Source organism: Camelina sativa, chromosome 15 (genome assembly GCF_000633955.1).
Source record: "Camelina sativa cultivar DH55 chromosome 15, Cs, whole genome shotgun sequence".
NCBI classification, from domain to species: Eukaryota; Viridiplantae; Streptophyta; class Magnoliopsida; order Brassicales; family Brassicaceae; genus Camelina; species Camelina sativa.
In genome coordinates, this window is record NC_025699.1 from 22,870,511 (window position 1) to 22,881,889 (window position 11,379).

The window sequence follows — 11,379 nt, forward strand, 5'->3', positions numbered from 1 at the left end:
GTGCATCGGTCGATGCAAGGTTGGTTCTGTGCGGACGAGTTTAAGTTAAACGCTGCGTTTTGGGTTAGGGAAAACATTTAAGTCGTGTTTTGTCGTCATTCGACGAGATTGACCGTTTTTGAGAGAAAAGAAAAGAGAGAAAAAGTCCTAAGTTTTCTTGGTGAGATTTTGGGAGATTGAGACTGTTCCTGTAGAGACCTGTAGCTGGGATCGTTGTAGGATCGCTTCCTAGTAGCGTTGTTTTGCTTGTTTGAGGTTCAGAATCTTCTTGGCAAAGGTGAGTGCATGACCATGGCATATCTAAGCTTGATATTTCTCTGATCTGCTTGATTATGTGTTGTTTGGCTTGTTAGAACGTTAATAAGGCTTTGTGAAGCTTTCTTGTGGCTTGGGATCGAGTTTGGTGGTTGTAGGAATGAAGATCCAGCGAGAAGCTTCGGAGAAACACGATGCTCGGCATGTGCATCGGTCGATGCAATGCGAGGACGGCGCGATGACCTAGGAACATCGGTCGATGCCATGTGGAGGCGTCGGTCGATGCAACTAGGGGTTTTTCGTGAATTGTCGAGCATGCGTCGGTAGATGCAGTGTTAGTGTCGGTCGATGCAGGCTAGTCTTGCATCGGTCAATGCAGGACTTTTGTCGGTCGATGCATCCCCTGTTGGTGTCGGTCGATGCATGGTTGGTGTCGGTCGATGCAATGTCTGGTTTGTTTGTTGATTGTTGTTTGATGGTTAGAGTATCTCAATTGCTTGTGTGTATAGCCCAGTAGATGGGAGGATTGCCTCACTGAGTGTTTATCAAATACTTATGCATCTCAATTTGTGTTTGTGGTGCAGGTAAAGGTAAAGTGTGATCGTCGAATCAAGGTGATAAGGAGGAGGATGTACTAGTGGCTTGTTTTGTTGTTGTCTAGCTTCTGTTAGGTTGCTAGAGTTAAGTTCTAGAATGTTGTTTAGGATTGCTGGTTTTCTGGTTTATGTTGATTGGATCTTTAGTTTATTGATTTGGAATTATTACGGGTTATTTGATATTGGTTATTGGTTATTTATTGGTATTATTATTTCTGTTGTTTGGTATGATTGTGGTTAGGTGACTAGTGGATATGAGACCACTAACTTTATTATTTATTATTATTTTATATTTATTATTAAAAACAAAAACGGGTCGGTCGTTTCATGCATGAAGACTCAAATTTAAGTATGAAGCGGAGATGATGAATATGCATGCTTCTAACCTAAGTAAGGCCTTCTAAAAATACATTATATCCCAAGGCAATGCCCAAAACTCCTAGACACAAAGTCTAAAAGAGATCCACATTCCTTCGTACTACATCGTCATGTAGCGTTCAGCCGGGCATGACCCGCTCGGAACCTTCATAAGCCATAACGTTATGGAGTTACACGCAACGCACAACAGACAGATGGGATAACATGATCCGCCTAATGCTAGTTACCTAACTAACAATACATCAATGCAATATGATCATGTACTGATGGAACAATGCAAGTGGTACCTAACATGATGCACACAAGGATCATACAACAAGCAATATCACAAACAAGAATATCAAGTCACACACAAGAATTGCATACTAATCAATCACATAACAATGACCAAGTAGTTCCATACTTAAGCGCTAATGACTACTAAGCAGTTCTAACTTGGATGCTAATTGCTAAGCATTCCTAAACCAGGGGCTAATTACCACTAAATAGTTCTAATCCTAATGCCAAACACTAAGCAGGTTTAGCTTAAGCGCTAATTACTAACTTAATCATAATCTACTAACTTAATCTCACTTAACTAACTTAATCCTACTTAACTAACTTAATCTTACTTAACTATCTTAATCTTACTGAACTAACTTATTCTAAACTAATCAAGTAATTAAATCTAACCTCAATAAAATAAGTAAATAAACAAAAATTAAACTAGTCTATTCACGTGCTACTTCAACACGATCGGGAACTTACCTAGCTTTCCTCGGGGCTTCGCATCTCCCCGCGCTCTGCTCATAAATTCTAAGATTTTTCTGGTAAGTTTTGGGTCTGAGGAGAAAAGGGGGCGGAAGGGAGGTTTATACAGCCTCTTTAGGTTGGTTTAACCAGCAGGAGGTGGCACTGGTCGGCCCTTGGCGCGAAACGTGGCGGACACCCATCACGGCTCCGGTGGCAACACATGGTGAATGGATAAGGATGACTTCACCGGATAAGCTTCACGCCCTTGTGGATAAGGATGAAGGTTGATTGGATAGGCATCACCATGGGACGATCATGGCCGTGCATTCCCTTCAGCAAGCACCCTTGTATCTCGACCACCAGTCCATTAGTGTACCGGTACAGTCGTTTCTGACCACCGAGTATCCAACTAGTGGGTGGTACATAATGTTACCTGCTTGCGTGCCAGCTTAGGATACGTACCAGACCAATCATTCCCTCGTGCAAATTACCAATGGCAACCCGCATCGACTAGTGATACCACTATCTGCTTTACCGATAGCCATCCCGTGCTGGCCGGTGCCACCATTGTCCGGGCTACTAATAACAATCCGCGTTAACTGGTACTGCCATCGTCTGGATCACTGATAGTGACCCACATTAGCTTGTACGGCCACTGTCCGGATTGCCTAAAGCAACTTATGTCCACTGTTACTACCATTGCCAACCATCGCCTTAACCCGTACCAGCCTGACTTAGTCCAACTTCCTTGACCCCTCCTAGCTTTCCTAGACTAGCTAAGGTTTCCCTAGATAAGACTAGTTCTAAAATCTTACCTATGGGTTCCTCGACCAACTTAGGGACATTGCCGATAGCCTGACTTTCCATACCATTTTTTCCATTTGACGGAGAATAACTCTTGATATGGCAATTTCTTCTCGGTCCTTAGGTGTGCCTCATCACTCCCTTGTATTGGCCTTTTGAATGTCCAAGCCAAAATCGTCCTTCTTTGACGGAATATTGGGTTTTAGTTGGCCGGCCATAGCAAAGGTTAGTTTCATCCGTGTCTTAGTCGTGGTGAGGGGTATTACACCGGCTCTATGGGTGTGCGGAAGGTGCACCAACACAGGGTCCCATCACTTCTTGTCAAATTTTTAAGGCATATTAGGGTCCATTATTTTCAAATTTACAAAATACATCATATAATTGTTATTATTTTAAAAAATGGCATAGGGCACAAAATTTTGTTGAGCAGGAATTGACACAGCTAACTTGATTTGAATGTATAAATAATGATTTGTTAATTATCTATATATTTTTTTCTGATAGATTTAGATTTTTACATTTATTTGTTTTTAAATATTTTAATAAATTTGAAATTGACACGTGTCACCATCTAATCGATATACTTGACACGTGTCATGATCTTGTGAATGACTAACTTTCAAGATCCAGCTTTATATAATAAGATTAGAAAGTAAAAATACCAAAATGTCCAAAAAAATTTTAATTTTCATGAAATTGAATCAGCCAAAGATGTTTGAGATTATCCTAGAGAGGGGTTGACAAATGTACTCGTATATTGATATGATGCTGGCTTCACGGGGTAATTAGAGATTATATGATCTAATTCGCTCCCATGCCTTCCCAATCCCACCCCAACATCGGTAGGACCAGAGGGTTGACACTTTGACTTTTACTGGTGTGGTAAGAGTCTCCTAAAATTGAGTGTAGAACCATTTCTCTTTTTTTTTTTTTTTGTCAAACCAGTTGCTTTCATTCATTCAGGATAGGAACAGATACAAGTACAAGAAGCAAAAGTTTCAGAGTTTAAAGTAATACAAAGGAAGGCATTCCCCAATGCTACAAGGTTAGAAAGATAATTCATCGACTGTAAATCCAAGAGAGCTGTGAACCATGAGCATGAGAGCCCCTTGGTACATGTGAGATCCTGGTAGGTCGAAAGCCCATCCTCGAGAAACTCAGAGGACAGTTGTTTTGTCTCGGTCATAATACTAAGACGCTGAGACGTTGAGAAAAGAATCGATGCTTTGAAATCCATCGGGGCGAGAAGCACTACCGATCGTAACAAACCAGCAAAGATCCGGACGACTATGGTTTTGAAGTCGAGGCAAGGTTGTTTTACCATCCAGTGCCTAAGGATTTGATCACTTCGATAAGACGCATAACAGGTCAATTGAAACAGGATCCAGATGATGGGTTTGGTGATAGAAGGATGCTTGGAAACATCAGATGACCAGCTTAAATGATACTCGTCATTGAACATGAGTTCAAGGCCAAACATATCACTTATGCTAGAGCAGATCGAGGAACATAGGCTATATAACCGCAAAGATTTATACTCAAACCACAAGCTCCTAACAACAACTAAAGCGAGGTTCTGAACAAGATATATGAGTGGCCAAAACGGAACTGGTGTTACCTTTCGCCAATGGAGTCTTCGACCATTGATTACTGAGAGACAGAACAGAGCTTGGTTGAGGCGAGTCATAGACGATGAGGAAGTGAGCTTGAACCTGCTAATATTGCCTAATTGGGATGGACTAAAGGACTTAGGGCTTTTGTGACTTAATGGGCCTAATCTGAAATCTAGGTCCACTGGAGAAAACCCAAGATTCAGAGGCAAAGGGTGTCTTGGCTGGTCGCTGCCAGAGGATTGCGAGAAGATCTGCATTGCGTGAACCTTCTCCGGCGAGTGAGAGATCGGCAGCGCCAAGGGGTAGTCGTGGTAAGTGTCGCCATTAATAGTTAGGTCCACTGGGGAAAATCCTAACTTTACAAACGTTTGCCAAGCTGAAGCAAAGGTGTGGCGGCTTCCCGAGAGTAATGGAGATGTCTGTGCTACACAGAGCAACTCCGGTGCGTGACATAACGGCGGGAACATCCTGTGGCCTTTGTTTGGATCGGCGATGGGAACTAGGTCCACTGGGGAAAATCCTAGTTCCACTTGAAAATTCCACAGTGAGGGGTGAGTAAGGTTGGAGCCCGAGATTTGCGAAAAGAACCTCTCCGGTGAATGGAGTAGCGGCAGGGACAACCGGCGGTCGTTGGTGGGATCTGAGTCAGAGTTTATTAGGGTTTTCAAAGAGATAAAAAGGGGAAAAATTTGGGGAAAAAGCTTAAAAAAGATTACACTAAAAAAGGTAGAGAAGAGATGAGTTAGAGCTTGGTCAAATAGATCCCGACGCCGGCGGAAAAAGGCCTCACCGGCGCCGGAAAACGTGGTGAAGAAAAGTCTCTCGATAATCGTGCCTGGGAGAAAGAGGATTTCTAATATTGTTTAGTAATTATTTTTAACCATTTCTCTAATAGTATGAGGCCATCTCTAATTCAATAAAATCGTAAAAAAAACCCACATTAACGAATTTGGATGCAACAAATCCACGTTAAGTACATTTAGTTTAACCAAAACGACCAAACATGACACCGGTTCAATAAATCCCTCAAGATAACGAAACGGTTGTGTTGTAGTTTTTGGTGATTTATGTAGTTTTTAAGTATTTCATCTTTCTTGTTTTCTTTGTAATTTCTGTCAAAAGATTGCGAAAATAGTATAAATCTTTACATTTATACTAAGGAAAAAAAAAAAAATGGTTTGACTCACACTGACGATGACTTTGACTTATCTGGTAAAATAAATAAAATACAACTCATCTTAAATACTATAGTCTATAGAAAAACCAGACACCAAAAACTCTACTATAGCTCTCCCATATTGGTGGGCTAATAAATTACATAAAAACGTTGAAATTAGTCTAATCAAATCAATAATACCACTTTCTCAGGTTTTAGGAATGTGGATGCAAATCAACGTTAAATACATCAAGGCACCATTTTGATAAATTCCCAAAAACAAGAAAACAATTAGATGATTATATATGAAAAAAACGTGGCCAACAACAATTTATGTGTTCACCTACCTACAAAAACACCAATCTCCCTTTTTATTAACGGTCACATTCTTCTCGTTCCTTAATTAAAAAAAAAAAAAAAAAANAAAAAAACATTCAGACACAACACAAACGCAAATTTAGATTCTTTGTTCTTCTTCTTCTTCTTCTTCTTCTGTTTCAATCTAATTTTAATTGATTTTTTGACTTCATTCCCCTCACCACCACCGTGATTATGATTGCCGCCGGAGCTAAATCGCTACTAGGTCTTTCGATTGCTTCTCCAAAAGGGCTTTCTGATAGAAATTCATTGAGTAGTAATTCAAGATCCGTCGGTGTTGTTCGTTCTTGTGTTTCTATGGATGGATCTCAAACTCTGAGTCATAACACAAATGGGTCTTTTCCTGAGCTCAAATCTATTAATGGTGAGTTTCATATATCTTGTGATTCGATTCAATTACCCAGATAAAAAAAAAAAAAAATCGAGTTTTAGCTTTGATTTGCCATAAAAGATTCACCATTGTAAGCTATGATCCCCAGAAGAAGAAAAAAAAACGAAAAGATTCAATTTTTTGGTTTCTCCGTCATGTGTCCTCATCTGGGCAGAGATTAAATTAATGGTTTGATTTGTGTAATTAGGGAAAAAACAAGGTCCATTGTCTACGGTTGGAAACTCGACGAACATAAAGTGGCATGAGTGTCCTGTTGAGAAAGTTGATCGACAGAGATTGCTTGATCAGAAAGGATGTGTGATTTGGGTCACCGGTCTTAGTGGTTCAGGTTTGTGATCTTTTAGAAAACAGCTTCAAGTGTTGGGTTTATTATGTCTATGTGAAAAATATAATCTTTAATGTTTCCAAAAATTGTTTAGGGAAGAGTACTTTGGCTTGTGCTTTGAACCAAATGTTGTACAAAAAGGGGAAGCTTTGTTATATTCTTGATGGGGATAATGTTAGGCATGGCTTAAACCGTGATCTCAGCTTTAAAGCTGAGGATCGTGCTGAGAACATTCGTAGAGTCGGTGAGCTTAAACAACAAAATCTCGTTAAAACCAATGCTTTTTCCTGTTTTTAACATTTCTGTTGTTGATTGCTTTTGGTTTAGGAGAGGTTGCTAAGCTTTTTGCGGATGCTGGAATTATCTGCATTGCGAGTTTAATATCTCCTTACAGAACAGACAGGGATGCTTGTCGAAATTTACTCCCCGAGGGAGATTTTGTTGAGGTATAGACAAACAAGTGCGGGTTTTGTAGTCTCTTTCTCTTGTATTCAAGTTTTCCAATATTTTAGTAACATTGGTTTTGATCAAACAGGTGTTCATGGATGTATCGCTTGAAGTTTGTGAGGCGAGGGATCCTAAGGGTCTTTACAAGCTAGCTCGTGCAGGAAAGATCAAAGGTACCTCTTGAAGTGTAGTTGGTATTTGTGTAATTTGTTTCAATGAAATCCAAAATTGATACTTACTGTTTTGATATGTTCTTCAGGTTTTACCGGGATCGATGACCCTTACGAGCCACCATTGAACTGCGAGGTAAATGTCAATAATATTGTAGAGACAATGGGGTGCTGCAAGAACAAAAACATTGCAATGGTTCTTTATCTAGATCATGATCTTTTTTCGCACAATTCTCTTGTTTTACCTTATGTTTTTCCTTGTGTCCGTGTGAAGATTTCTCTAGGACGCGAAGGATCAGGAACTTCTCCCATCGAAATGGCTGAAGTTATCGTTGGATACTTAGAAAACAAGGGTTATCTTCAGGCATAACATACTTTAGATGCACAACACTTTTGTTGTTCCACGGTCATAGTTCTGTTTTAACAAGCCAAAGTATAAAATTAAGCAAATCCATGGCTGTTTTTATGGAACCACGAGTTCTGAAAATAAATATCATAGCTGTTGTTCTTTTTTGTTCTCTTTTGTATTTCAAATCTTCTTGTTATGACTCTATGTATATGATAAATATGAGTGAAAATCAAGGTTAAGCCTTTTGTTTTCTTGATGTTAATGGAAGCTTACATATGTTAAGGATGAATTGCATTCTAAAAAAAGGAATTTTAAGTTTTATTCCCAGGATTACCAGAATTTCTATAAGTATGTGGTATAATTGATTTTTGCTTATTAAAATAAACAAAGAAAAAAAATTAGTAATGTAGATATTTTCTGAATAATAAACTTGTAGGTGCAAGCCATAGCACTGGAGATGGTGCAAGCCATAGCACTGGAGATTGCAAGCAGCTGGTTTGGTCTCTGAAGGACGATCCAAGCTTGTAATGTTGCTCACTTTCGTTGATCTTCCTAATAGGTGATATATTTATCATGGTATGTCGTATGTGGAGTAATTTTTGTTAGTGGTGTTTTCCTCGTTTATTTATACATATGTCTAAATCAAATCTTATGTCTTAGAAATAAATGAAGGTGGCACACCCGAGTTATATGAAGTGCAAGAATCTTAAAAGAATTAGGGTAAGCAACCGAGTTAATTGTGATGAAAAATACTTAGTTTCATTGATCCTTTTTATTCCTTTTTCAACCAATCAAAATCTTTTATGTAATATTAGCATTTGATCCACACTACAGTTTATCTACACGCGGAAAATGAGGATGTTTTTTTCGGTTGTTTTGTTAATTTTGTTTTTTGGTTATATATTTTTCCTCTTTCTGTCTGGTCATGTTGTTTGTATGTTTTCCTTTACTCTTTTGTTGGTTTATTTTTTTATGTATGTTTATTCAGCTAGTATAATATGTAGTCAATTTTTTTATTTTTAATAAATTTAAATCATCATGATCTTTTTTTTTGTTTTCAAAAAATATAGAATTAGAAGTTAAATTTGTATAGTAATAGTTGTTGTCTCGCTTTAGTCATTAGTTGTGCTTAATTAAAATTATTTGTCATTTTTCGTTGGATTGTTATTTAGTTTTATTATATGTGGTTGTAGGTAATCTTTTAATTATTTTATTATTTAATTAGTAACATATGCGAGGAATTTTTTGTCAATGATTTTGTGTTTGTAGTAATTAGTTAGTGGTTTTTGATTGAAAATGTTTAAAAATCTCACTTACTTACAATTCTGTATTCATTGTTTTTTTATTCTTGTGTTTCTGCCATTGGACCTTATTTTCTGTAAGCCTTAAAATTGTGTTGGCCCATTGGATCTTTAGTGGTATGTCATTGAGGTTGAAATGGTTTTGTTCCCTTTGAAAATATGTTGTCTCGTGAATGGATAGCAGAGAAATCATTTTGCGATCTACAAGACAATAAGAGTTTTGAAACTATTTCTTTGATGTTTGTAATCCTTCTTCATTCATCGCTTTCATCGATGCACAATTTTATTTTATTTTTTTTGTGTGTATTTGGGTGTTTTCCTCTTCGCTTCGCATCCGTAGGGGGTAATTGTTTCTCCCCTGTTTTTTTTTTGTTCCAGTTAAGTGTTAATTGGTGTGCAAATCTGTTCTTTTTTTTTAAAAAAAATTTCTTCCTTTGATTTCCTAATTAATTTATCCATTGTTTTTGAGATCTTAGTTTTAAGTTTTGTTTCGGTTGGCCCAAGAGTGTGGTTTTTGAATGGATGTGAATTGTGTGTTGTAAATTTTAATTTTCGCTTCTATGATGCTTTTTTAAAAAACATTTTGGGTGTATATTTTGTGGTTGGTTTAGTAAGTCATTCAATATAGGTCTAATGTGAACAAAATGTGGAACTCGAATTTCAGCATTTTTTCCTTCAACTAACGGTGTGTGTATCTCTTACATTTTCTTCTTTTTGGTGATTGTTTTGTCAATTGCTGGCGACTAATGTTTATTAAATTATAGTTGTGTTTCCCCGATCCTCTGTAAGTGTTTGTCTTTTTTTCGTTTGAGTTGTTTTTTCTTTTGATTTTTAAGTAGCCCTGTTTTTCGAAGCCGACAATTTTTATGATCTAGGTGTCCCTGAAGCTAAAGTCCTCTTTGCATATGTCTATCTCCTGGTGGTCGTAATACTTTTAGACCTGTTTTTGAGATTGTTTGTGGGAAGTTTTTTCAATATACATTGATCTTGTATGTTCTATTTTTGTTGTCATGGTAAGTGGTGGACTTTATTTTTTTTCCCCAATCGTTTGTATTCTTGCTATACTTTTAGTTATGTTCTCTCGTTCTCTTGTTTAAATTCTTTTGAAGGCGTAGGTAATGTTTATGAAAGAGGAAAACAAATACTTTTATTTTGAATTTTGGAAATTTTTGGAGGATGATAACATTAGTGAATCTTACTGTTTTTCCTTATAAGCTTAAAGATTAATTTCAAAGATATCTTTTAGGTGTTCCGGGATGAAAAAATAAAGAAGGGAAGGGACGCTTCAGGTCGCACACCGGCGGACGGCAGAGTGGAGCTTCCTGGAGAAGGGTTTTATTTCTACAGCATATGAAACATGTATTACTAATGGATTGGGCTTTTAAAGAAATATGAAACTGGGCTTTTAAAGAAATATAGATTGTTTAGTGGGTTGTGTCAAAAAATTGGGCTTATTAAACTAAGGGAGTGGCTGATGTGGCATCACCAGGAGTGAGTAAAGATAACTATATATATATATATACATTTAAAATATAAATCAATATTGGCTTGATTTTTTTTTTTTTTTTGTCATATGATAGAAACCCAAATTATTTAATAGTTTGAAACAAAGCTATGAAAAAACAGAAAACAAAGCAATAGAAATGAAACAGGAAATTACACTCTTAAGTTTTATTCTTCAGCAAGCACTTGATCATGAAGCCAAGAAGGTCCTCCAAACACAAGATACAACTGAAACCTTCCATCTCGTGTGACACTCTTCCCTATTGGTTTAGATTTTATAATTACATAAAGTTATATATCAGTTTGTGTTTATTAGTGAGTATTAGAATTTAATTTTTTTACCATTAGAACAAAATTATATGTCGGTTTGTATTTACAAATGAATGGTTAAAATTTAGATTTTACAATTACGACGAAATTATGTCGGTTTGCAAAGTTTTTTCTCTGTTCCATAATTATTGAGCATAAGCGAACACTCATACATGGAATCCTCTAGCTCCTTCTTCGGACTCACAACCACATGTATTCAAAGGTAATGTGTAAAGTAACCATCCATATATATAACGTAATGTGTAATGGTTATGTAGTACTTACAAATACCGTCGTTAAGTTTGGAGTTCCCTAATAAATTATATTAAACTACACGAGTATTAACTTCGGCTTAATTAAGCATAAAATCCAAAAGATATGAAGCGCCTTCAAGTATTAAATTCGGATTACATCATTTACGTGTATGACAAAAACTAATCAATTAATCAAACTTATGAGATCAAATAAACGAATCCATTATAAAAAGATGTCGTACACCAATTAATATATGCTTAAGAATCAAAAAATGTTGGACATAACTCGACATGCAAAATTTAAAATAATATTGGAGTGTAAGACGTCAAATGTGACTATTTCTCGCTTATTAGATTATTATGTATAGAAACCAAAAAAAAAAAAAAAAGAATTAAAAATCCAAAGGTGTCTCTTGAA

The 11,379-nt window shown here is 36.8% G+C and overlaps 1 protein-coding gene across 1 annotated transcript; it reads left to right on the top strand.

Annotated features, from left to right (window-relative positions):
• Positions 5,904-7,883, top strand: LOC104747335 (adenylyl-sulfate kinase 1, chloroplastic). Its single transcript, XM_010468955.1, has 7 exons — positions 5,904-6,276; positions 6,491-6,631; positions 6,723-6,872; positions 6,956-7,074; positions 7,164-7,248; positions 7,335-7,381; positions 7,520-7,883. Exons 1-7 carry the CDS (start codon positions 6,087-6,089, stop codon positions 7,613-7,615), a joined length of 828 nt encoding a protein of 275 aa, XP_010467257.1. The 5' UTR covers positions 5,904-6,086; the 3' UTR covers positions 7,616-7,883.